The sequence below is a fragment of the Meles meles genome, chromosome 9 (assembly GCF_922984935.1).
Source record: "Meles meles chromosome 9, mMelMel3.1 paternal haplotype, whole genome shotgun sequence".
Lineage (NCBI taxonomy): Eukaryota > Metazoa > Chordata > Mammalia > Carnivora > Mustelidae > Meles > Meles meles.
In genome coordinates, this window is record NC_060074.1 from 20,718,442 (window position 1) to 20,746,249 (window position 27,808).

At 37.0% G+C, this 27,808-nt stretch overlaps 1 protein-coding gene across 16 annotated transcripts in view; it reads left to right on the forward strand.

Annotated features, from left to right (window-relative positions):
- The window catches only part of MAP2 (microtubule associated protein 2), a 298,127-nt gene that overhangs the window by 225,052 nt on the left and 45,267 nt on the right, over positions 1-27,808 (forward strand). For all 16 annotated transcript variants that reach the window (XM_046018967.1, XM_046018965.1, XM_046018968.1 and 13 more), the window contains 2 exons: positions 19,009-19,122; positions 21,269-21,346. In XM_046018967.1, the coding sequence (XP_045874923.1) occupies positions 19,009-19,122; positions 21,269-21,346 (192 nt within the window). The remainder of the gene's footprint in view (positions 1-19,008; positions 19,123-21,268; positions 21,347-27,808) is intronic.

Below are 27,808 nucleotides of genomic sequence, written 5' to 3' on the forward strand. Positions count from 1 at the left end.
CCATCCGAGACCACATGCCTACACCAGACCGCAGGTGCCCTGCTGCATAGACCAGTGCGCTGTCCACTACCCTACACTGCCAGATCCAGAACACGCCAGCCAGCTGTCACAGCTCTCAACGACAGCCCCCTTCTATCGTAGAACACCTCACCCATGGTCCTTTAAACACAACAGGAGACCATAACTTTAGTCTTGGTTTTCAGTATGAGTGGAGCAGGAAAGGAGGCGGTTCTTGGAAGTGTGTAGATGCCACAACCCTGAAGTATGGAAAATCATGCTTCCGTGATTTTGACTATCCCGGGGTACCATGCTTTCAACATGAGTAGAAAACACCAGAGTATAAGGTGCCTTTGTGGTCAGCAAAAACCAGTATCAGCTATCTCTTGGGGTAAATTTAAAGATTAAAGGACATTTCCTCAGTTCCCGCCCCCGGTTCCCCAAGGCTGCTTTGTTTTCCCAGCATTCCGGGAATCCTCTTCTGGTCTGCTCCCTCCTGCAGCAGTGAGATCTGGAAAAGCTCTTCCACACTATCGCTTTTCCAGAGCTTTCCAGTGGAGCCGTGCCTTCGGAAGGCTTGACTTGCCCTTTAACATCCCCATAACTCAGGCAGCCAAGTGAAGAGTGTATCCTTGTTGGAATCGTAAGTTTCGGCTTAAAAATAGATGACGGCGGGAAAGTTTGTCATCATTTGTGTGCAGAAAGCTGAATATACCTTTAAGCTTCTCTCTGTTTCCCTTCCCAATCTTAGAAAATTCGAACCTGCCTTTCCTTACCTCTCTCGTCCTTCCCCCTTCCATTCCCAGATTTGAGATTTAGAAGGAGCAGTCATCATCCCTTTTAAAATATGGCATATTATATATGATATTATATTAATGTACGCAATGCCAAAAAAGTGCAGAACCATTTCTCCTGTGAAACGACTAAAGCCATCTGCACCACCCTGCAAGGCAAACACAGCGACCTAACAATACAAGAGGTTGCAGATTTTCCCTTCCTTGTTGCCATGGCAACCACTCATCGCTCCCGCTGCCATTTCCCTGAGCTCTGCGGAGAGAGGAGCGTGCAGAGCGGAGTTATTTAGCATTCAAGGGTGGATCTGCAGAAAAGCACACGGCCTCACCGCGAAGCCTCTGGGCCTGGCGGCGCCAACGGATGAGTACAGAAAATGGGGATCTTGTCAGTGTCTTCCTTGAACAGTTAGGCATCTGGGGCTAGAAAGAGTAAGAAGGACAAGGATTGATAAAAAGGGCAGTTCCATCAGGTTTGTGTTTGTCATGTTTGCTTTGTCCTGTGTGGTCTCTATATCATTTGAAGCAGATTTGGGCTGTGAGCTTCAATTATAATAACTGGCTTCTCTTGTTGGTAAAGAGATGGGTCGGTACCTAACTGAGCATTAACTTACATGGGCATTATAGTAAAGAACTGCATTTCTTCTTCTTGGTAAGATAGGAGCTTATATGTAGTAGGTATTGCTAGTGAGAGCTTAAAGTGTTTATACAAAGTGAGGAAGACAGGCACAAGATAATGTTGTTTACTTAAATGTGCAGTTATATATAAGGTAGCTCTTCCTATAAAAACCCACTTCACATCTATCTTTGCTCTACAGCACAAGTCTTAAAGTAGGATGAGATTTGTCTTAAGCCAATAATTCTGAATCAAAATATAAGGAAAACTTGGTTCCTCTAGACTTCTTTTAATTAAACCCAATGACTCAACAAATTAAAACATGTTTTTGTTCCTTGGAATTTTAATTGCCTACAAACGCTTCCAGTTGTGAAGAGCAAGGCTGTATCTAACACAATGTAATATGATATTTAAAAATTAAGGTTAATTTGCATACACATTTACTCCCATGTATATTCTTCCAGAAAATTCCTCCCATGCTCTTGCTGGAAATCAGTCTCGTTTCTTTACCGTTTTGTTTTACACTAAATGTCAGAACCACAATCATAAGGACTAAAAAAAAAGGTGTTTTATCCTTCTCTTTGGGCCACTGATCCTTTGAAAAATATTTTATTGAGTTTGAATCTTAGTGCAACAGATTTGAGCAAGAACAATTCAGATCTACTGGTAAAATTCTGTCTGGCTTGCTTTTAAATGTAAATATAATTTAATTATCATTGTATTTTCTTACTTGACCCTCCCTCCTGATCCTGTATTTTACAAGACTTTATCAAATTTTCTCCTCTCTAATTTGCTCTCACATTCTGTCATATTTTTTTCTTTTTTTTTTTCCTTTTTCATTTTATTTATTTTTTCAGTGTAACAGTATTCATTCTTTTTGCACAACACCCAGTGCTCCATGCAAAACGTGCCCTCCCCATTACCCACCACCTGTTTCCCCAACCTCCCACCCCTGACCCTTCAAAACCCTCAGGTTGCCCCAACCTCCCACCCCTGACCCTTCAAAACCCTCAGGTTGTTTTTCAGAGTACATAGTCTCTTATGGTTCGCCTCCCCTCCCCAATGTCCATAGCCCGCTCCCCCTCTCCCAATCCCACCTCCCCCCAGCAACCCCCAGTTTGTTTTGTGAGATTAAGAGTCATTTATGGTTTGTCTCCCTCCCAATCCCATCTTGTTTCATTTACTCTTCTCCTATCCCCCTACCCACCCATGTTGCTTCTCCATGTCCTCATATCAGGGAGATCATATGATAGTTGTCTTTCTCCGATTGACTTATTTCACTAAGCTGTCATATTTTTTTCTTTTAAGGTATTCCCATTTTTTGAGGTTTTAAAATCTCCACTTGGGGAAAAATTCTAAATGTTTCATAAAGCCTTTTTTATTTGCATTGAGCAGATTTCGAAAATAATCAGTCATGAAAGCGAGTCTTCCTGGATTCATTTTTGGAAAACCTAAGCCTTTGTTTTGATGAGGATTATGTATTCCCTTTATCTGTCTCTTGTTATATTTCTAAGAATTTTGTTCTCACACAAAAAAAAGGAAAAAAAAGAGAACTTTTTTTTTTAAGATTTTATTTATTGACAGAGAAAGACACAGTGAGAGAGGGAACACAAGCAGGGGGAATGGGAGAGGGACAAGCAGGCTTCCTGCCAAGCAGGGAGCTCAATGCGGGGCTTGATCCCAGGACCCTGGGATCATGACCTAAGCCAAAGGCAGACGCTTAACAACTAAGCCACTCAGGTACCCCAGAGAACAACTTTAACAGTAATTTGCAACAAATAAATTGTTCTAATATCTTGAGAATATATTAATCACTGATCAATACTGCATTTTTTGAAAGGAATAACATATGTATACACACATTGATTCTATTGCTGGTATGTACCTGAGAAAAATACCTGCCACGGTATTCCAAATACCACTGCAAGGGCTGACTCTGGTTTTGTTGTTACTGCTGCTAAGAGGTTAGGAAACTGAGGAGTAGCTCACAGTCATCACTCCTCTCTCTTTCCTCCCCAAGCTACTGTGATGAACCGACTCTCTCTGCTTCAGGTTTTCTTCTTGCCCTCATTCCCTCACACTTCACTGCTCCTTACCACATTACATAAAGCACGTGCTTTGCCTGTCAGGGGAGTCTGGAAATTCATCTCTGGAGCAGATGAACAGAACAACTGGTGCCGCCTTGCAGATCTGGCCGTGAAAGCATGATCTGACTTGGCATCATGAGTCCTGAGGGGAAAAGGACACTGAGCTGCTTGCTGCCTGCTCACAGAGTGGCTCATCTCCCAGCATGAGTCATCATTCAGCAACACACATAGGAAATACAATTCAAAACCCAGTCAAACTGTTGGGCAAAGAAGGAGGAACATATATGCCCCAGTCTCTTGTTGCAACCTTTAACAGATATGCAAATGCTAAGTGGTTATTAGAACATGGAAATGGGAATAAAATGTCTGTTTTTACAACTTATTTCAGTAATCCTCAAAACTTAAGACAACAATAGGCAAAATGAGTAACAATAGAAGAATCAAAATTCAGAGGAAAATCATCTTTAATAGTGATGACTCAGCTTCAACAGCCTATAAACTGGACTCCGGATTTTCAGTCCTAATGTTCTTTTTTTTTCTTTTTAAAGACTTTATTTATTTATTTATTTATTTGACAGACAGAGATCACAAGTAGGCAGAGAGGCAGGCAGAGAGAGAGAGAGGAGGAAGCAGGCTCTCTGCTGCATAGAGAGCCCAATGCGGGGCTCGATCCCAAGAACCAGAGATCATGACCTGAGCCAAAGGCAGAGGCTTAACCCACTGACCCACCCAGGTGCCCCCAGTCCTAATGTTCTATTTTGAAAGACAGATTGAGACAGTGCTGGGTTATGAGCACCTCTATCTTGTCCGTAAAGGATGCCAGCATGAATGGTCAACCCTTCCGAGTGAACTAACAATCTTCCCTTTGGCAAAACAGGTTACATTTGCCCAACGAATCTGTGGTTTCATTCATGTGCTGCACTGAAACAGGGATGAGAAAACATTGTGAAAGGGTGCATACCCCACAGGAAAGGTTCTCGGAGTACACAGTCAAAGATCCAGAGCTGACACTGATTTTATCCTCTCCAGGGAATGTCTTCCTCTCCTGAACACTTCCGTGTAGCATATTCATATCTTGTTAGTTGCACTAATCATATGAACCATTCTACTGAGCTTACCTGTTACTCGTTTCAATCTGCAGCACTAGGTTATAAGTGTTTTGGGGCAGAAGCTGTGCATCCTTTGTCTTCATGTTCATTTTGGTGTATAATGTTGTGATTGTTTTCTAGAGTAAGTGCTAATACATTTTTTGGAATGGATATAAAGAAGAGAAAGAGTTCATGTCCATCTTGGGTTTTGAGATTGAAATCTCAGGAGCAAAATGGGGCTACAAAAATTATACCAGTGCACGAGCAATGCCCTTATGGGAATGATGGTGTTGGGGGGAATAATGGACATAAAGAAGCAAAAGAACCTAAGAGAGAAGGCTAGAATCAGTGAGGACTGTAGAATCGGTCGCTTGAACAGAAGGAATTCAGTAGCAACTCTGAAATACTGTAGTGAAAAGAGGGTCAGGAAAGGATATAGCAGATCACATGGTCTGAAAATTGGGACGAAGGTTTGGAGTAAAGAAAGTATACCTTTGACTTAAGATAGTATGACATCTGATTAGAGATATTTTCTTGATGATGAAAATTAATGAACTGGAAAGAATATGGAAACAGAGTAAATGACCTTTCTAAGAGAGATCTGTAATCTAAGAGCTAAGAAAACACATGGATAGTGAATAACTTCTCATGCTCATTCCTGCAAAATTGAGCCCAATGTCACAGTTGGCTGCAGTTGAAATGGCACTAAAATATCCTGCAAACAGAACTTTAAAATTCATGTCCACATTGATCTTCTGGGCATAAGGTAAGGACTGCCTCACTGTTTAAGTCAGGAAGTCACATAAATTTCAGTTCTGGCAAATGGACCATCTGAATCTTAAAGCAAATGGATGTTCTAAGGCATAGTTTTGTTTTGTGTTGTTTTTGTTCTTTTTTTAAGGATTGTATTTATTTATTTGAGAGAGTGAAAGAGAGCACGAGAGGGGAGGTGTGAGAGGGAGAAACAGACTCCCCGCAGAGCAGGGAGCCCCATGTGGGACTCAATGTGGGACTGTATCCGGAAACATGACCTAAGCCAAAGGCGGTTGCTTAACCAACTGAGCCACCCAGGTTCCCCATAAGTCATAGGTTTAATTATCCTTCTTCTTTAAAGGAATATATCAGTATTGCCTTGGAGAAATGTATGCTATTTTTGAAGGTCAGCCTACATAAAATATCACCAATGCTCTTTTTTTCTCTACTTCATCTTAGAGTCTATAACATGATTTGCAAATGATAAGTTCTTAGATAACAAACATCATTTCTTTACTGAATAATAGGGATATTTACTTGTTAACTTCTCTAGTGTCATTATTTTTTTAAAAATGAGAAAAGCGTTTGTAACCCATTTTTTTCTTTTTAATAGATTAAAATGAAAGATGCTCCCATATACATGTTCTGATTCTAATCATGAAGGATTTCAGTATTTAAAGGATTTTTTCTTCTCTGTAAAGGAAAAATAATCATCATCGTTTACTATTATTTTTATAAGCAATTTTTAAAATGAAATTGTTAGATACTTTTTCTTCTTGCTACATTTTGCATACTGCTGTCCTTTCTCTTAAAGCCCATGTACATTTTCTTTTTCTTGAAAAACTGTCTACTGGTTGTTGTTTTTTTTCTCATCAGCTTAAAAAAATAGATTTATGACTAGAACATTGCAAAGACTGGAATAAACCTGTTCTTCTCAGAGCTGTATCAGTACAAAAATGTAGGGAAAATTGCTTTTTCTTCCCAAAACATCCACTAACTTGACCTAGGTGCCAAAGCATGTAAGATACTCCTCCAGGTCAGTTCCCATCCAATTCTTACAATTCTCAATTTCACTCAGAAAGGGAACAAAGAACTGAGTTTGAAGCAAGTGCAGAGGCTACTTTCAAAAGTCACATTTTAGGAGGAGAAGTTCATTCATTCATGGTAACAATGATCCCTGTCCTCATAAAATATCTGCCTGAAATGCCCTGTGGACCACATTGAACTTGGACATATGATCTAAATGCAACATTGAAAATACTGCTTAAGAACTTGGATGTTTTCATGACACAGATTCCTTTATAGCTGGATTTCATTGCTTAAGGAAGGGTGAATTACTTACCCTTACCCTCCCTGATAATTTAATATCTTAAGACTGGAATCACCAGATAAGGCTGAATTTTTTTTCTTTTTTTAATGGGAAGGAGTATAAACTTCCCAGGTTATGCTTAATTTTTAAAGTAGATTTTTTTAGATGTTGAGCATTTCTTCAATTCTAATTAGAAATGCTTGAGTCTCCTGTGTCCCCAAATAATAGTGAATTTCCACTCTCCCTTATATTCTTTGATGCAATTGAATATGGCAAAAGCTTTATAAATACGAAGTGCTTTTCTTCACCAGGTCTGGAGAGAAATGGAAATTACCAAGTATGTTTTTTAGAAAATATTTTGGAAAATATAATTGATTGAAACATTGATGTGGTTCTTTTATTTTGTTCTATAAAGTTTTAAGTATGATGCTTTACTTAATGTGATTGCATTAAAACCATACTTCTCTTCCTATAGCTTTTGCACTTTCTTGTTACTATCAGACCAAATTATTCACACTTCTGTGTTTCATGTTGCATTTCAGAATTATCCAAGAAAAAAAAAAGAGCAGGAATCACAAAGTTCCTTGATTTCATGAGAGTTTTTCCTTTTACAGCAAACTTTTCTTCAACAAAATAAACCCCAATACAAGCTCAAATGAAACATTTTTGAAGGGTAGAGGATCTCTCTAAAAGTTGAAATGAAGGGATTGATAAACTTTCAAGGGAAATAAAAATGAACCAGAAATATTCTTAAGCATATTCTTAGAACGAGGAATTGGGCAACCTCTTTGTGATCAGAGTTACCACATATGAAATAATGAAATTGTAACAGCATTTTGAAAAACAAAAAGCTACATGCCTGATTTAGATAATTGTCTTAGATGCCAGTAAGAGAGTAATATACCTTTTGAAAAAAGAGAGAGAGAGAGAGAGAGAGAGAATAATATACCTTTTGATGTGTCTATAGTAAATTTGATTTTCATTGCTATATTTTACTAAAATGAAATGAAGATTATAAAATCTGATTTACCATATCATGAAGAAGCCCCACATATCCCTTACATAGGATTGTGTTTTGCATGCTAAATGCTATGTGTTTTCAAACATAGTATAGCTTGTAGTTATAGTGGCATCTGCCTACCTGGGACCTGCCATGAGCAAAATTATAAAGTAAATAAACCTTGCTTTGAGCATCTTTTCATTTGCTTCCTGAAACCTATTTCATTTTTGTTCAGGTTATCAGTAGTCACCTGAAGCTATGTCCTATGGTCAGGATCCCACCCTCAACCCCACTGCAAAACTCAGTTGCCTTGCCTGGTGTCACGCTACCTACCTATTTATTTATTTATTTATTTATTTATTTATTTATTTGTCAGAGAGAGAGAACGAGAGTGAACACAGGCAGACAGAGTGGCAGGCAGAGACAGAGAGAGAAGCAGGCTCCCCGCCGAGCACGGAGCCCGATGTGGGACTCGATCCTAGGACGCTGGGATCATGACCTGAGCCAAAGGCAGCTGCTTAACCAACTGAGCCACCCAGGCATCCCTGTCACGCTACCTATTTAGATGGCATCCTGTTCTTACATTTTTCTCAACTCTGACACTCCATCAAAATTGATGATCTTTCTCTTTCTGCTGGGCTCACACAATAGAACAACCAGAGCTATTACCATAATCAATTAGAGTTTTATGCTTTCTAGATGCCGTTTACATTCTGATATAAAGCTTCAATGTCTTCAGAGTGAATACTTTGGCTGTTTTAAGTATATGTATATATACATATATGTATATATATATGTGTGTATATGTATATATATGTATGTATATGTATATGACACCAAGGATTTGCAGATATTTCTAGAATACTGTTAACAATGAGATGAATATACAGAGAAGAGATACAAATTGACATAGTAAACAACATTGAAGCAAAATCATCAATGTATGATTTTATTTCAACAGACCTCTAAGGGTTATTTTCTAAAGTAGAATTTGTATTTTTATTTGCAAATTTTTGATGATAACTTTGAAGTTACTATTACTTCTTTTTTATTTTCTGTAATGAATCTTTTGTATCTGTGGATGGAGGGAAATTAATAATATTTTACATGGGATGCATTTATCAATCCAGAATACAAAACAAGTCATCTTTATTCTAGAATAATTTTTGTCATGAGAAAACTAAAAGTTCTCTTAAAGTCTTCGCTTTTTTCTTATAAAATATGACCAATTACAAATATAACATTGGACTTGACATTTAATTGTCTGAAAAAAACGTGATCTTGCAAAGTCTCTTGATCTTGCTACTCAGAGGTCCTACAAAAAAGTCTTTGACTATTATCAATTTTACTTGTTTGAAATTTTTCAGAGAATGTGCCTCTTTCTTATCTTGTGTTATGGCTGAGCTCTTATTTAACAAAAATTATTAATGAATAATAGAAGGAGAGTTCAAAACTATCTTTCTCCTTATTTTTTATTTCATTTTCACTATGACGTTTTAGTTTTCAGAATTACACAATGTAATTAATTCTATCATATCTTTTCATATCATCATATCATATCTTTATTGGAATATGGTTCTCTGGTTTTATATTTTATATCATGTCATATATATATATTATATATATATATATAGGTACATTTTGAAAATGATAAAGATTTACCATCTACACTTATTAGTGACTTGGAGTATGCCAAGTGGTTTTAGAGCTGGTGTAAAGAGAATATTTGTGGATGATATTTTATATAGCTACAATGATAAAAATAAAATGGGCAGTTATAGAAGATGGAGAATCGCTTACTTAAACCATTTATAGTTCATGAGAGATTTGTTAGGAAGAAAGCACATAAGGTTGATATTGTGTGCTGCTATTTGCACACTCATTCTTAGAAACATGGTAGGACTGGAGGTTGAAGCAAACTATAATTACATAAAAGTTATGTTGGTCTCTCTATGTGTTGGGAACAAAGTGGTTTTCCCATCATATAGTTCCTAAATTCCATATGCTTCTCGGTCCCAAGGCCTCCAAATATTTTATGTAAGTTATACTATGATGGGGATGAGAAGGACAGAGTGAACAAAAGGTGACTTTTACCACACCATGGTAACAAACAGTTTCTCTTAGAAGAAATGACTACTTTATAGAGGTAACTAGTAAAAACTATTCCTGGTACATAGAGAATTATATTTTTGAAAGTTTACTCTAATGACATTTTTTGGATCCCGGAAAATTTTTCCATTTTTCCATCATATCCTCCAGCTCAGGAATTCCTAGGTTTTGAAAATACAGAAACATTAATTCGCCCAAATCCTAGCCTTGCTTCAGGTGATCAAAGTCTTTGAGGTTCTCAAATACAGGTGAAACTTTAAAAACATGGAGAGACTTTCCTGGCATGAAAGCTGGCACATGCATAAACACACACACACACACACACACACACACACACTATACTGCATTCTAAACATACCTTTGTATTTTGTTTATCCCAGTTACTCTGTGCATTTATTTAAGGTCTCTAGTTTTATTGCTATTTCATCTTTCTGTTAATGTTATTAATAATGTCTCATGCCACATTCTTTCGACAATATGATGTGTTTAAGACTTAATGCAAAAGATGATTTCAATTCTCACAGGTTCACAAGGAGTAGCACAATAGCAATGACTTTGATAAGATGCACAACTGAGCATTGAAAAGCTCTAAAAATATTATCAATTACCCCAGTGCCGTATTGATTATATTCACTGTATGTATAGTAAAGCAATCTGGAAATTTGAAAGGGGAATATTATGCAAGAAATTTCTTTCTCAAATTAATTTAAAATCAATGGAATATTATAATCTAGCTTAATTAATAAATGTTTAATACATGGGCTAAAAACAGCAATATAAATAGGGGTACATCACCACATTGGAAATCCCCAATACCACCAACAGCAAAAACTTTTAACTAGAATAGTTAAGTATAAAGCTAAACTATATTTGCTTACTGTATTTCTTCTGCTTAAATGTGTTTTTTCCTATTTCCAAGTGAGCCCTTAAAATTAGGAGCAAAATTTTCTAGTAGATAATATTTCTGATCTGTGCTTTTCTTTTCAAATTGCTTCGACTCCATAATACAGTACGCTTAACCTATGGTATCCTTCCACTGATAATCGTCTTAATTAAATCCTTGACTAAATTTAAATGCTGGGCAGATTCTCTTCAAGTTTTAAAAACTTCATTTGAGTAGGTTAGATTATTAAGCTAAACAAATTGTGGATTAGAGTCCACCAGTTGCAATGAGGGAAAAAAGAGGCAGAGGAAAAATTGTTCTACAATCCTAACTGCTCCCAATCAGAGCCTAGCCAGATTCTAAATGCATTTAAGAACAGGGCCTTCTGAGTGACTGTGGTTGGGTGAGCCAAAATCTGTGGCCATTTCTCATAGAAAAATCTTTGAAAACAGAAGCAAAATTTCTCCTTTAATGAGATAGCCCCATTTCAAGCACAATTTACATGTAGGAATACCCTGTCTTATCTTTATATTCTTCATCATGGCTAAGAATAGTTCCATTGTCTATAAGGGGTACACAATAAATTTTCTTAAATTTAAGCATCCATTGGAACTGAATTTTCACAGTCGTGAGTCCTTATCTTAAAATGTGTTTATCCCCAGGGGCACCTGGGTGGCTCAGTGGGTTAAGCCGCTGCCTTCGGCTCAGGTCATGATCTCAGGGTCCTGGGATCGAGTCCCGCATCGGGCTCTCTGCTCGGCAGGGAGCCTGCTTCCCTCTCGCTCTCTCTCTGCCTGCCTCTCTATCTACTTGTGATCTCTATCAAATAAATAAAATCTTTAAAAAAATGTGTTTATCCCCATAAACTAATTTTACTCAAGTGCATTTATTCCCATAAACTAAATTTACCCTTGTTTTAATAAGTAAATCTTCAGAAGAAATCTTTGGAAGACAAAGCTGGTAGGACAAAGATCTACAGCTGCAACATTGGCAAGGGTGACCTTTAAGATCAAATCAGAGTCTAAGGAAGGAGATGCCAATGTTGGCCTCTTTAATTAATGCTAAGGTGCCAAGGAAATAAACAAACGGAAAAACCAACAATCTGCTCTTTTAATTTCCTTCTTCACCGGTTGATTACAGGAAATCGTTTCGGAGGAACCATTTGCTCTCCAAATTAAGCAAGAAACTTTTCATCTTTCCCTGTTTTTATGAATTTATCCAGGGTATTTGTGTAGCAGAGTGCTTCCAACTACACAGTGCTTTCCTTGTTGACTCGCTTCCCTCAGCAGCAGCAATTAGCACCGGTTTCCTAGGCAACCGTTCTGTACCCTACTGAGAAAAACCTTTTCTTGACAGGAGCATTCTGTCTAAAATTGTTTTGTTTTCCTTCTTTCACAAGTCTACCGTAGGCTTACTTGTCATTTCTTTTAACACAGCATTATGATGTCCATTATTCTTAAAAGCAGAAACATTTACTGGCTTTTATATTCCATATGGTTGAATTTATTGTCAGTGTCTCTTACTTCTCTCTTAACAACCTGAAAGAAATCAACAAAAATATGTTCTCAAGCATATGCCAACTTGTTTTGGATTTTTTTGTTCACCGCCTAATTGGTGAGCCTTTGCATGTTCAAGTAATCACAGCTGGTCCTGACGAAAACTCAAAGGGTATACACATTCAAAATCAAACTTCTGTGTCTACCAACAAAGTCATGTGTTGCTCCGAAGTGAGTTGAAATTTCCAGGGCCACTGAGAAAGTTTTAACTCCATTGTTTTTATTATAAATCAACCAGGCAATATCAATAGATTAATATAACAAAATAACTAAACTAGAAATATGTGCTAAGGCCCGAGACTGTGTTAAGGAATTTGACATGACAAAATACCAGAAGAGCATAGCAATGGTATAGCATGAGTCAGCACATGGAATAAACCAGAAGGCGACAACCCCTATGAATGCTGAACGGTAAAGTAAAATTTAATTCATCATTTTAGCTTAAATAGGAAAGGGCAGGAGCCTTATGTATTGTCTGTGAGGCCGTGGCTCAGCATTCAGGCAGGGAAATACTCATTGGTAAAAATGACAGAATTACCTCAGTGAATGACAGTTTCAAGTCTTTAAATTTTGTTGATCAAATGATGGTTATAGACTTAGATGACTAAGACTTGGAAGACTTAGAAGACATCAAGAGTGATTAAAACAGTGATACAGAATGAATTTATTTATTTATTTATTGTTTATTTATTTATTTACTTTGGTAGGGGGCAGAGGGAGAGAGAGAATCCCAAGCAGGGTCCACACCCAGCACAGATCCCGACATGGGGCTCCATTCCATGATCCCAAGATCATTGCCTGAGCCCAAATCAAGAGTCGGGCACTTAATTGACTGGGCCCACCCATGCGCCCTGGTGATACAGAGGTTAAATAAGCAATTTGATATATATTATTTCATTTAATTGCCACAACATACGAAAGGATGAACATGAGTTTTATTCCCGCTTTATGGATGAGAGAATCTGAAGGTTAGAGAGATTGTCACTTACTTACTTCTTACTAGTAAGTTACTAGATTGTTACTTCTTACTAGTAAGAAGTAAAGGCAGAATTTGATTTCAGGTTTTCTGACACAGGGATCTACTATGATAAAATATTTGTACTACACTGATGTAAGTCAAAGTGATGTCTACCTGGGACAGTAAGTGACCTTTTATCCATCATTTTGCCAGTTTTTCCATCTAGAACGTGTGTTATTGTGTGGATTCAATATATTGATGGGAAATAAAAGTGTCTGGGGTAGCAACTTGTCTAATAAATTTGTGTCACAATACGATGTTTATTCATCACTTAGGTGAAATATAAGTAGCTTAGCATGATATCTTTCGGGTATGATCAGGTAGATGATTTCTGTAGATGGGAGCATGTCTCAGTTTGTCTCATACCTATTTACCTCCTATATGTATTTCTACCAAATTACTTCCCCAATACCAAGAAAACAATATTTCTTTCCAGAATTCACTTTATCTATCAAGGACCCCTTCGATACTATTTGCAGAATACTGACCCCATCTCCATTGCCCAGAATAAGTTTTCAAGACAGACTTCACTTATACTTTTAGGTGTTTATCTAGTGATGATCTGTTACCACCTATATTTCTGTTACCTGGGTTGTATCTGAATCCCTTATTTTATATCAGCCTATAGTCAACAATACTTTTTATTAGATGAATTTGTTTATAAGTTGCTTTTAATGTTTTCCTGCAAACTGATTTAAAGGCAGTTTACTTACCATATTAGTTCCCGTTGTCCTTTGTTTTATTTAGACATGATATGACTTTAGAACCATGTCATGAGATATTTTTGTATTACTTAATAGAAACTGTCTCATTACCATCATGACACTACTAAAAAATAACAATACAAATACTGGTTCACTTTGCAATGCAAAAACTACTGTTAGTTAATTACATTGAGAATCTGACATTAACAAGAAAGAGAATAAAATACATACTACAAACACTCCTTAACTAAGACAATTTTTAACATAAACTAAAAATACCCACTACCAGAACACTTTAGATGTTCAAAAGGAAGACAACTGAGCCTTTCATAATTTCAGTTTACACTAAGAAGTGTAATGTTTCTAGCTGTGAAGATCCATGTTACCTTTCAGTTATGTATAGTGAATAATTTCCCAGTAATAATCCCCATGCAATCTAGATTCATCTTTAATGTTCTGAACAACAAAGTCCTATTCATAATTTTATACATGTAATGTCTCAAAGAAAAATAAAAAACAGAGTAGAAAAGGGAATAAAGAAGTCAAAAAATAAGCAATGAAAAATTAAAATGTACATTAATCTCTTACCTCAAAAAGATTTTTTCATGTTGCTAATTGTCTTCAAGAGTTATCATGCCTTCTGTCATAGTGTCCAGAATATGGTCCTGAATTGGAACTTGCTAGCAGATATCCAGAGCCAATCATAGCCTAGGATCTACAGAGCCAGGAAAATGAGTATGAAACCAGAAAACAAATAACAAGGAACTTTTTACTTCCCACTAGTTTTGTCCAGGAAAACAAAAAACGAAACTTTGTCCCTAGCATCAACATAGATGACTGTAAATTAACTATATTATCTGATGTTCATAAGAGTAATAGCTTAGATGGGTTGGACCTTTAGTTACTCTTAATTTTTTTTAGGATTTTATTTATTTGAGAGAGAAAGAGAGAGACTTGGGGGAGGAGCGAGGGAGAGGGGCAAGCAGATTCTGTGCTGGGCATGGAGCCCAGTGTGGGGCTGGACACAAGGCTCGATCTCAGGACCCTGAGACCCTGACCTGAGCTGAAACCAAGAGCCGGAAACCTAACCGACCAAGCCACCCAGGTGCCCCTAGTTGCTCTTTCTTTAAAGCAGAAATACAAAGCAGAAGACCCAAAAGAATACATAACTGGGGAAAGTAAAGACATCTTGGTGAAGAAATATTTGCAAGTCTTGAGTTTTTGATGTGCCAGTCCTGTTATGTAATTACTCAAATGAGTCTGCACAGCAACCTGTGAGATGGGGTTATTATGATTTCCATTTCATAGATAAGGCATTGAAACCCAATGAGTGTGAGCATAAAATAACTAGAATGTAGCAATGCTAGAGTTTGTACCCACATTTCTCTGAATTAAAGTCCATGTGACTTCCTTTAATGTACAATATAAAAGATAGTGATCTCCTGTATAGAAAGGGGATAGATAGATGGATGGTTGGATGGATAGCAGGTAGGATGCATAATGAGTAGAATAAGGAATATATATATATAGAGAGAGAGAGAGAGAGAGAGAAGATATATAGAGATCTAGATCTATAAATATATCATAAGTCTTACATTTTCATTTTCATAGGTTTGATTTTTTTACTCTCTCTTTCTTCTGTGTTTGTTTGTCATGTTTATCATTAATCTTCTCTGAACTTTACCCAAACCCTGTGTGAATTTTCTCCTGTCCCAGCAGCTAACCTATAAAAGTAAAGCTTACCCCAGGAGATCTGCTGATTAGGTTTCCATTGGGAAAACGCCATCTCTCCTTGGGGAAAGCTGGCACCTCTGCCTTGACGGCAGGCTTTGCTTAGAGGAAGATTTTAAAGTGGCTGGACCAGTCGAAACCTCTGAACAATCCTACATTCATTTTTTTTCACACTGTGAGATTAATATTAAATAATTCAACATTGCCTGTTTGAAGTTTTAGCAATAGTATTTCCTCCAAAAAATTGAAGATAATCTGTCATTAACTGGGCTCCCACACACCCTGTTTGATTATTCTAAAATAGCATTTCTTAAAGTCTGTAAATTCTCTTAAGGAAAAATAGTTAATATTCCCAAGATTGAGTTAAATTATTTTCTTACAAGTTTTGCTTAAACATATACAAAAGTAAAATTGCCTTCTTCATAAACTCTAATATATACATTGCATATAACCTAAAACTGTGATACTGTGAGTTAAATTGCATAGGATAAAACAAACTTTTAAGAATAAGTTGTATCCTTATTACTTTGAAATCATAATTATTATTTACATTTTTTGCAATATTAAAAAAGATTCTTCTTAAAACTAAATTGGGAGTGCAAACTGTGTTGTGTGAAAAAAAGTTTTATGAAAAGTACTTGGCATATAAATATCTGAAACAAATTAGCTGGAGAAATTAAAAGTTTTTCGGAAATGATTTTAAGTAGCCTGTCAGTCTTTGCTCTTTGGATACTTAAAGTTTGAATGAGGTCTTCAACTTCATAAAATTATACTTCAAACATAATAGAAATATTAAACCACATTTAATTTAGTTTTACTCTCTAAGGCATTTTACAAGATCCTAATTGAAAGTTGGTTTTCTAAGTATGATATTTATAATAAGAAATGTCTGACTCTCTGGCCTAACTCTATTAGTTCGCTGTTTTCTCATCTGCAAAGTAAGAATAATAACAGTAAATCATTCATTGAAATAATGAAGGCAAATAACTTAGAGCATTAGGCACATGGAGAGCACCATAATATTTTTAAAATACTGCTTCTATTGCTATGACTGCTACTCACTCTAGATAAGGATGTATACAATGTATCACTTAAGACCATACATATTAAAAAAAAAAAAAAAAGACTGGGGCACCTGGGTGGGTCAGTGGGTTAAGCCTCTGCCTTCAGCTCAGGTCTTGATCTCAGGGTCCTGGGATCGAGCCCCACATCAGGCTCTCTGCTCAACAGGGAGCTTGTTCCCCCACACCTCCACCTACTTGTGATCTCTCTCTCTGTGTCATATAAATGGATGAAATCTTAAAAAAAAAAAAAAAGACTATACATAGGTTATAGTGTCATGTGGCTATTAAAAAAATCAGAAGTTAGACATGTAAAGGCAAATATACTCAATCAAGTAATCTAGTTTTTAAAATTCAGATAAATTCAATTCAAGTGGATTGCTCATCCCAAAAGCTGGTTCTTAAGCACTTTTCTCTCTGTCATCCTGGGTGGGATGAGGAAGGTTTCCCAAAGAGGCAGAATCTAAATGAACCAGGTAAAAACAGGATTCCACGACCCCCCCTCCCCAACTCCTGCCAACCTGTTTGTAAATGTGTAAATTCTGATCATAAGGAAGTTCAATGAAGTATTCTCAAATCTTGGCTAAAATTATGAGAATGAATCCCTTTCCTCCTTGTCTAGTACAACTTGTTTCTATAAGGGCTGTAAGTGGAATGATTTGCTAGTATGATAGATGTTTGTAAATAAAGATAATGAAAAGTTAAATTCTGGAGAATTTATTTTTTTTCAAGATTTTATTTATTTATTTGACAGAGAGAGATCACAAGTAGGCAGAGAGAGAGAAGCAGGCTCCCTGCCAAGCAGAGAGCCTGATGTAGGGCTTGATCCCAGGGATCATGACCTAAGCCGAAGTCAGAGGTTTTAAACCACTGAGCCACCCAGGTGCACCTGGAGAATTTATTTCTAATCTAGAATGTATTTTTAATCTCAGAAGTCTTCCTTTTTTTTTTCTTTTTTTTACAGACAGGGTGAGGCTAAGAGGCCAGGGAGAGAATCTTAAATAGGTTCCATGCCCAGCACGGAGATGGATGTGGGGCTCGATCTCACAACCCTGAGATCATAACATGAGCCAAAATCAAGAGTTGGACACTTAACCAACTGAGCCACCCAGGCACCCTTCAAAAAGTCTTCTTTCATTTTTTGTTGATGATATATGGAACATTATTTCTTAAATATTTTTTGACTTGGTTATATAAAATTAGCATTGGGATATGCTCTAGTAAGTGGTGCCATTTTAGGCCAAAAATTAAATATCTGGTATTTCACAGACTGGTCATTTTAATGATGAACTTCCCCCTACTTTTTAATGAAATGATTACACTGACTAGGTAAGTATAGTTATATGGGCTCAAAGATCTTTAAAACATCTGCTATCTAGAAAAGTAGTAGCTCTTTAAAAAGAGGCCATCTGATATATCATTTCCATGTATTTCATTCAAATTTTCTCTTTCCAGGTCTTTTTTTTTTTTAATATTTTATTTATTTGACAGAGAGAAATCACAACTAGGCAGAGAGGCAGGCAGAGAGAGAGGAGGAAGCAGGCTCCCTGCGGAGCAGAGAGCCTGATGTGGGGCTCTATCCCAGGACCCTGGGATCATGACCCGAGCCGAAGGCAGAGGCTTTAACCCACTGAGCCACCCAGGTGCCCCTCCAGGTCTTTTTTAATCACTCTTGTTCACCTTGATCCTGGATAATGCTGTTTGATCACAAATTCACATTTTGAGGCATCTTCTTTAGGCTTTAAATTATGGTATTTCTACAAATCGGCATAGAAACATATTGCAAGGAAACTTTGTAGAAAACTACAAAATATTTTATATTAAATCCAAAATGAATCCTTTTTTTTTCTGAATTTATTTTACCTGGTGTAAAAATTTTAATTGTTTTTGCTTGTATAAACAGCTTTTTAAAAATAAACTGCCATAGAAATTGTTTTTCTTTCATGGTGTGTTCATTTTGCCTAGCTCCCAGAATGCCAATCCCTTTAATTTCCTCCCTCTCTTTTTTTTTTTTCTTTTTTTCTGTTTCTGGTTACAATCTATGTATTTGTATTTTAGGTGCAATTTAATAAATTCTATTATTAGATAATTATTTATTAGATATATCTATAATTAGATAATTATTATTATTATTAGATAATAATAAATAATAATTCTATTATTCAATTCAATAAATTCTATTTATTACTTTTTTGGGGGGGAAGACAGAAAAAAAAATTCTAATCAACTGTATTGTTTCATTACTTTTCCTCTTTGCTACCCATTTTGTCTCACTTTTATTTTCTTTTGTTACTATTTATTACAGAGGAGGTGTCTGCAAGGATAGTTCAAGTAGTCACGGCCGAGGCTGTAGCGGTCCTGAAAGGTGAACAAGAGAAAGAAGCTCAGCAGAAAGATCAGCCTGCAGCTCTGCCTTTAGGTAAATGAGAACGACCTCAGTTCAAGAGCTGTTTCTGCTGCAGTGATCACAGGACCAAGTCCTCATGGTCCAAGAGAGGCCCTATCTCATACTCGATCCTTACACAGAATATTCATCAAACACCTCTGTTGGGAGGACCTGGCACCCGTTGTCACCTTTCTTGATAGACTCATTTGTAATATTTGGACAGTCTTCAGGGTGATAGGCTTATAGTTAGACTTTGCCCCTAAATTTCTCTTAAATTTTCATTTCCAGACCACTAGAGAAATTTATTATAAAAATAAAGCCAACACATATGGATGTCATGACAACCATTTGTAAAGAAAATGTGTTAAGACTCTAATTAGAAATGAGTATTTCCCTTTATGGGTTTTGGGGAATGCTTGTCTCCTCTTGTTTAGGCCTCCCTGAACCAGCTACAGAAAACCTATAGTCAGGGCTTTGTTCGAATCATGAGTGACTTTGTATCCCATTTAATGCACCGGTCTTCACTTGGTTTATTTAAGGGCACTGAGATAAAATTTCTCTTCTCCCTAGGTCACAAGTCAGATGCCCTCCAGGGCCAAACAGGTAATATAATGATGCCCACTGAAGAAAAGACTCCTAGCCAAAGGCTTGCCGCCCATCCTTTAAATTGATGATAGATAGATAGATAGATAGATAGATAGATAGACAGAAGATAGAAGATAGATGTGGGTCTATATACATGCAGGGACAAGAAAGGAAATTCTCTTAGGTTCAACATAAGTCTATTTTATAAGTACATTTAACTAATCCATAGAAATATATGGTTTTTGAAGTCTAAGAAAAAGTACATATCCAATTTTGTCTCAAACAGCCTAATGTATCCTTAATATTAGATTTTCTGGTCAGTACTCCTTTAAGCAATTTAAATGACTAAAAAAAATTAAGCAATAAAAATTCTGTTCTCCCAGGATAATAAATACTCATTATTTGCAGTAAAATGTTCTTTGAATATAAAAGTTTAATTTTCTCTTTAAACAGGGAAGAAATTATCTTATTCAAAACATTAACCTTCAGTTTGTGGTTCACTCTATACCTTAAAGAAAAGACACCCCTTTTCTTAAATTTAAAGTCTTACTATGTGTTCTATAGAAACCCACAGGGTCACAGAACTAAGATGTCACCTGTCATCCCAAAGCTGCTTTTTGAGAGTGAAAACCTCATGCTCTGTAAAATAGATTTTCCTGCTGGCCTTGAAGACAAATATTTCCTTTTTGCAATCCCTTACCTTCATATGAGCGGTCAAGAAAAAAGAGTTAACCATTAACTTTTAGAACCCTTCTCTTTGGTTCTTCATGTATAATGCCAAGCCAGAAGATTACTCAGCTCCCACTAGTACATGTTGTCTGTTTGAAGGTTGCCTTAGGCTATGACAGCTTCATTTTTCTTTTCTGAGGATACATAGAGAAGATGCATTTTGACATTAGACTCAGTGGACAAAATGTTGTTTAAAAAATACATCACCTGGGGCGCCTCAGTGGCTGAATTGATTAAGCATCTGCCTTCAGCTTGGGTCATGATCTCAGGTTCCTGGGATTGAGTCCGGCATTGGGCTCCCTGCTCAGCGGGGGTCTGTTTCTTCCTCTGCCCCTTACCCTGCTCCTGCTCTCTCACTCTCTCTCTCTCAGATAAATAAAATCTTAAAAAAAAAAAAATCACCTGTAATACTGTGGATGATGAAGTTTACATTCGTTTCCAGATTAAGAAGTTGAACAATATAGAGTTCTGATATTTTTTTAGTCAGTCAAGCTAAATCTGAACTACAGTGCTTGCCTGTGTGTTTGACTATAATACATTAGGGCTAGAATAACATACTTTATTAATTGAACAAGCAGACACAATTAATGGGATTAATGATAGAACTTTAGCAGGCATCTTTAATCTGTTTCTATAGGGAAAGCAAAACGATTTTTTCTTAAATAGTGAATGCTTTTCTTTCCTTCTAGATTTTTTTAAACTATATAAATCAGGTAATCGGACAGAAAATAAGTCAGATGCAGTGTACTAGTGAATCTTGCCTTAAATTTCATAGAGAGGCCTTTCTACAGATGGCAGAGCTGTTCTACAGCTAATGACCTAATCGGATTAATCGTATCTCATTTTTCCACTGTTCGATCTTTAGCAGCTGAAGAGACAGCTAATCTGCCTCCTTCTCCACCTCCATCACCAGCCTCAGAACAGACCATCACAGTGGAAGAAGGTAAGACCCAGTGGACTTTGTGAGGTTTGTCTTCTGATAAAGGGTAAATTAGCATCAGTCCATAAGCACTGGACTTCAGTGTGGGTTAGTATGTGACCCAGCTTGAGAGCGGTCTGCTTCAAACAGCCCAGAAAAAAAACAAAGACTTTACATAAATGTGTAATCATTTATCTATACAAAATCAGAAGTAGGAGGAATACAATAAATTTAAAAAAAAAATCTGCTCGATCAAGAAGATAACTTTGTGTTTAAAATTGCTAGACTAGCTACAGACAACCAGTTCACTTCATTCACATAACATGTTTGGACACAGAAGATACAATCCTATCTTATAAGTGACTGAACAAAAATAAATTTATTGATGAAGTCATAAAGAAATGTTGTCAGGAATTACTGTTCTGCTCACTCTTGTGCTGCCAAGGGCTTCCCTAGGGCCTGGCCTACAGCAAACCCTCAATAAATATTAATGAATAAATGAAGAAGTCAGTGAATGACTCTGATATTGAGAGCAGTGAACTGGAAGCTGAGATCATGGCTTCTTCCCTGCTGGGACCTATTATTGTCCATGAATGTATTTATGTGTTTAGTCAACATAGAATGCTATGTCAGCTTTTCAGTTCTTGTTAATAAAACAGAGGGATGCCTTTGAAGAATATTCATTCAGAATCTGAGCTGAAAGGCACTCTTTAAAAACAGACTATTATTGGTTTTCTGACTTAAGTCAGTTAACTTTTGTGTATTGTTTGAGTTACAGAAGGCAGACAAGAGCTATCGCTGAAGTGTTGTTTCAATATAATTTAGTTTTCATCTACTAAAATCAAAATTTTAATACTATGCCATTTTATTCATTTATTTTTTCCATTTGTTGTCCCTTTTAGCAATTATTTTAGTGTTAAAAATGGAAAAATATTGAACAAGTTCTCACTCTTTTTATAATTTGTAATTATTTTCATTTAAAATATTCTTTGACTTTCTAAATACAGATTTTTCCTAAATTACAGAACTATGAACTACCAATAAACATAATTTACTTTTGTCACGGATTTATAAATCTCAACTTCTTTTAGTGAGCTTTTTCTTCCTTAAATTGAGGCTTTTTTCTAATTTACTGCCTGAAATAATGTTAACCAAACTAAACTACTCTAAAGAATAAAAGAAAAGTTGGGGACTATAATCAGTGGCAGTTATGATTGTTAGTTAATCTCCTACAAATGTGATTTGATCTTTTAGTTTATAGATTTGAAAGATTTTTTTGCCCTCATCCATTCATTGGATGTACTCCTTGAATTCTAGCTATACTCTTGTGAACAACACAGATATATGATCCTGCCTATAAGGAACACACAATCTGGTGGAGAACAGAACGCAATAAAGAAGTTTACAAATAATTTCACATTGCATTAGCCCTAGGAAGGAAAAGAATAGAGAGCTTGAAGATAGAACAAGGGAAATCTTAATTTTTGGGTGGTGAGGAGACAGTTAAGTAGCTGAGCTCAGAAGCATGAGGAAGAGTTGGCCAAGCAAAGATGGAGGGAAAGGGCGTTTGAAACAGGAAGACCGGGAAATGCAAGGGGAAATGCAGGAAATGCCTCAGGTAGGCAAGAGCGTGAGGTTTTCTAGGAAATGAAGATGTGCCATGGCTCCTAGGTGGTGAGAAAGGGCTAAAACAGTGAAGGGGTCTGAGAATCAGCAGTATCTGCCTTGGTTCCAGAGTCTCGATTTCACGTGGAGAGCAGTGGAAAGCCTTCTATGACAGCTGTACTTCCCTTAGGTCATTGAAAATGTTTCTAAGCCCCCACTTCAAGTCTTTCAGAGAATCTTCTTTACCCAAAATGTTCACTGGGTACTTGTGACTTGGCAGTCACTCCAAAGTTGGTTAGAGGTCAAGTAATCTACCCTTCTTGCTCTCATATGGGAGTTGGAGCAGAAGGAGCAGTAGGGTCTGCCCATCCAGTTGGGAATTCAACCAGTCTGCTTTCTGCCAGGTGACATCATGGATATAATGAAAATATAAACGAATCATAGAATCATTTTCATTTTCACATTTTGGTATACTTTCCAGTACAAAATATAAATATAAAATATAATTAACTGTTTCCTTATTTGGGGGGATTGCTTTTCCCATGTTGTTTGAATGTATTTGGGGAAATTTTCAACTTATTTCCTTTTAAAAATGAGTGAATATATTTTTTTCTTAACATTTTTCAAACCAAACTTGTATTTTTGTTGAATTGCTGTTTTTCATATTTTCAGAAGAAAGTATTAAACTATATGAGACTTTTTTTTTACCTACTTAACACACCCTCAAAGAAACTTTAAAGGCACCTGACTGCCAATCCATTTATATGAATATAAAAGAGCTTATGGATTAAATTGAGTAATTCAATGATTTTGAAGATACTTTTACTAATTATCAAGCATTTTTAAAAGCTGTTCTTTCCCAAAGGGAAAGCATGAATGTTTCCACCAAAGATAATTTGAGATGTTAATTACTGTAAGTTGTGAATATTCATTTGTTATAAATGATGTAGTATTAATAATTTGCAGGTTGTGTGCTTATTCTGGGAAACAAAGAGATTTTGATGGAAAAAATAAACAAGTAGCACACTTAAAAGGAAACTCAGGTACAATGCATCAATCCTGCACTGGGTGTGATGTTTGCAAATTAATCTCCTATTTTTTTTTTTTTTTTTTTTTTTTGCCTAACCATCATAATTGTCATTTGGACTGAACTGTTAGGAGTTGGAAGCCTGTGCAAGAACAATAGGATCATCTGAAAATAGAACCAGCAAAAATCCTAGGGTGGATGTTTTCCTGGGTCAACAATGTCAATAATCTAAAAGGATTTTCCCCTGCATATCCTTATGGGCAGCAAATACAGTAAACTAAGTCCTCAGTGAAGAGCCTGCAGCATGGAAAGGGCTAGAGAGAGTGGAGAACAATGTAAGCAGAGTCAGTTGCCCCAGATGGTGGGGCAGAAGCTGTGATTCTAGAGCAGGCAAAATCACCAAGTCACCAATACCCCCTAGATACTCTGTCTCTCATAAGAATGATTTCTCATTTGTACCAAAGGGGGCTGACAGATGAAGCCTGGGTTTTTATGTGGCAGACCTTACTTTAACTCAAAATAAATTTTCAAATGCTTTTTTTTTTTTATTGTATGAAAGTAAGTTAGGGAAAATGTATTCTTCCACTGAAATCAGGTAAGCTTCATTTTTATAGATTATCATTATGCAGCAGAACTATGTAAAAGTCCAAGGTTTATAAGGCAACCTTATCCTTGGAAATATCACAATATTAAATGAAATAGAATGTCTCGGGCAGAGCAGAGTCCCCCAAACATGTGTGCTTATAGTAAAAGGATCACATTCAATCCTGACCTTAAAGAACAAAACTACCGTATGAAATGAATTCACTCTTTATAAATCTCTCAAGTCTGATCCTATGCATCCGATGAAGGGAAAGCAGAGGTACATGACAATTTGTCTGAGTATACTGAAGACAAAGATGCTAACATGCATGGAGTCCAGCATTGTGCTTGGTACTTTCATAGATCTCTCCTCATTTAATCCTCCCAACAACCCACAGATAGATAATATTCACTTCCAATTCTTGCCCCTGGATGTCATGGCCAGTAATCCAGAATTCAATCCAAGTCTCAGTCCCTGCAGTCAAAGCCCCACTGTGTCCCCAAAGGCATCTCTTATCTAGGTTCTTAATGCACTGACAAGAAAGGGGAGTGATTCCAATGAGAGGTGGGGTTTTTTTGTGTTTTTTTTTTCAAGGTACTAGACCAATTTCTTTTTTTTTTTAAGCATACCCAAATAAAGAAGTCATTACTTATAATTAGTATGTATCCCACCTCTATTGGGATGCCATACATGATTCTATAGCAAATAGGATCTATTTCTTCTGTCATTATTGTTGGGATCAAACACACTGTTTGGTCTTAGCTAGCTATGGTCCTCTTAGAACTTCCCCCTAGCACATCTCTGGAACTTGTAGATGAAGTTCAGGTTCGTAGGTCCCAAGCAGAGATGTGGAGCACACACACAACTCACAGCTCCAAGACTGGACTTTGCCGGGCAGTCTTTTGAAGCTGCTGGCTCAGTGCCATACAAATACTACAAAGAAGCTCCTTTCCACTACAGTCCTTAAAGGTTTTTTTCCCTCTTTTTGTCATTCTCTGTTTAGAGCAAAAGTTTTCAGAATAGAAAACACTGTTTCTTTGAAATGTTACAGATCTGAAGCAAGACTCTCTGATGTTTTCACATGTTGGCCCTTTCAGAAATGAGCAATGGCAACAAGAAAGAGAAAGTCAAAATCTTCACAAGGTTCAAACATCCAAGGACTCTTGCCTTTAAACTCCCAGCTCTCCGTTTCAGGTTCTTTAGTTTTATATTGCGGTCGGCTCTACTCCCCAGAAGACGTTGCCCAGCAGAGAGACAACTGTGCCATTTTCACAGACGGATCGTCCATGCAATTTCTTGAGCCTATGGGAAGTGTTAGAAGTAACTTGCATATGTGCGGTATTGAGAGCCTCCGGGAGTCCTGGAGGAAATATGAATGGCTCAGACATGTGACAAGCCCAGGGCTTATGATTCAGTCAGTGTTGTAGGCCAGATCTCAGCCAATTATCTGCTCGGCTGAGAAATCGTGCCGAGTTGGAACTAAGAATATCAAATGTAATTTTAGGCTTCTGCTACCCCATGATATAATAAGCAGCATGGTTGAAAAAGTTCTGAGTACCCATCCAGAAAAAAATAACACAGAACAATCAGTAAACAACATGCTCAAAAGATTTAAAAGTATTCCCTCTGCAGAGTATCATTTTAGTATCTTTATGATTTCAATCTTATTTTCAGTTGTCAGCACTTGGTTGCTCAAAACAAGATATTGCCCTAACCATACAGTGCATTTTCAAATAACTTGCTATAATCTGGCTGCTTAAATGTTGCTAGAAATAAAAATTAGATACACAGACCTTCAATAAATTTTAATAATTCTTATTCTTGAAAGTTATGAAATCTAAAAATTATTTCCTATGTAAGTAATAAGCAGTGATCAGCAAATTCAGTAATCTGTCATGAAGGCCTGAGATGTAGGGTCTGTACCACATCGGAAGCCAAATACTGTTGCTACCATCCTTAAAGCGCATTGGAATATGCCAGAATGCAAGTGCTAAGCAGACTGACCTATACTTGTGTACTTAAGGAAATATATTGAAATAAGGCAGAGTTCTAAGCCAAGACACTGGAAAGGACACAAGTAAGAGTAGTTACTTTAGCATTGCAATGAGAAATATGCAATGAGGGTTTGAAATATAAAAACAGCCAAGAGTCAGAGGTGAAACTACCTAGAATAATGAAACCACATAGAATAAAGTCTTAGTAAATCTGAATCCAGCTCTGTAGAAATCATTGTCAGCTAATGATATCTCTTTAAAGCTTTCAGAAGAAAAAGAAAAGAAAATGAGTTTATATTATTAGGAACTTTCTTAAAACCATGAGAACCAGTGTCCGAAAGGATGCCCCTAAGAGTTAGCCCCAAAGAAGGAGCTACACCGCTGTGCTCTCCTTAGCGGGGCAGGGAAGAGGAATAATGCACTTTAGATTTTTCTTAACAGTCCTGGAATTAAAAATGGCTTTCTGGTAAAAGTAACAAAAAAAATTAAAATAACCCAGATGCTAACTATATGGGCATCCTAGATAATTAAGGTTGTGCTTCAAACAGGATTCTTTTCCCCTGTTAATGTTGTAATGCATCGGGTCCTAACACCTTTCTTCTTTTTTAACTTATAAACATATTGACAGAAGCATGCAAAGAATGTACTTGAAAGAATTTCTTCCGATTCACGCATTTGTATTGTCAGGCTTTGTTCCTATTGCGGTGTTTTTGTGGTGATTCTGAGTCGTTTGAGGGGAATATATAGTTAATCTTTATTATTCAGTAAAGGGAGTGACTAGTGTAAATTCAGTGGCTACGGAAGCATGGAACGTTCATTGCCTCTCATCCTCCACCAGCTTGGTCTTGCTAATTCCCCTCCATCCCGCTGTGCTGCTTCTGTGGCCCATTGTGTCCTCATGCAGGTGTTTGTCTCGTTCATCTGATCTTGTGTCTGTCTTGTCCAGTTCTCCCTGCAGTTTCTTCCTGTGTGTCTGTTTGTAGATGAAGGAGCTGAGGACCAAGTGGGTCCTCTACACAATGTCCCCAGCCACCAACCTACCACCAGCGGGGAGAGGCGCAGACTCCTAGCCCCCTCCATCTCTGTATCTGTGCCTGATGATGACCCTTCCCATTCTGATGAGGAGTACTATGAGCATCCTTTGTTCCGCTCACAATGGACTACCTCTAGTGCGCTCCCCAGTGTCCCAGCGCAGAGTGCAGAGGCCCACTTAGGCCAGGAGAAAGGTGAACAGAGCATGGTCCCCTTTTGCTCCCCCCACCCCACCCTGCGGCTTT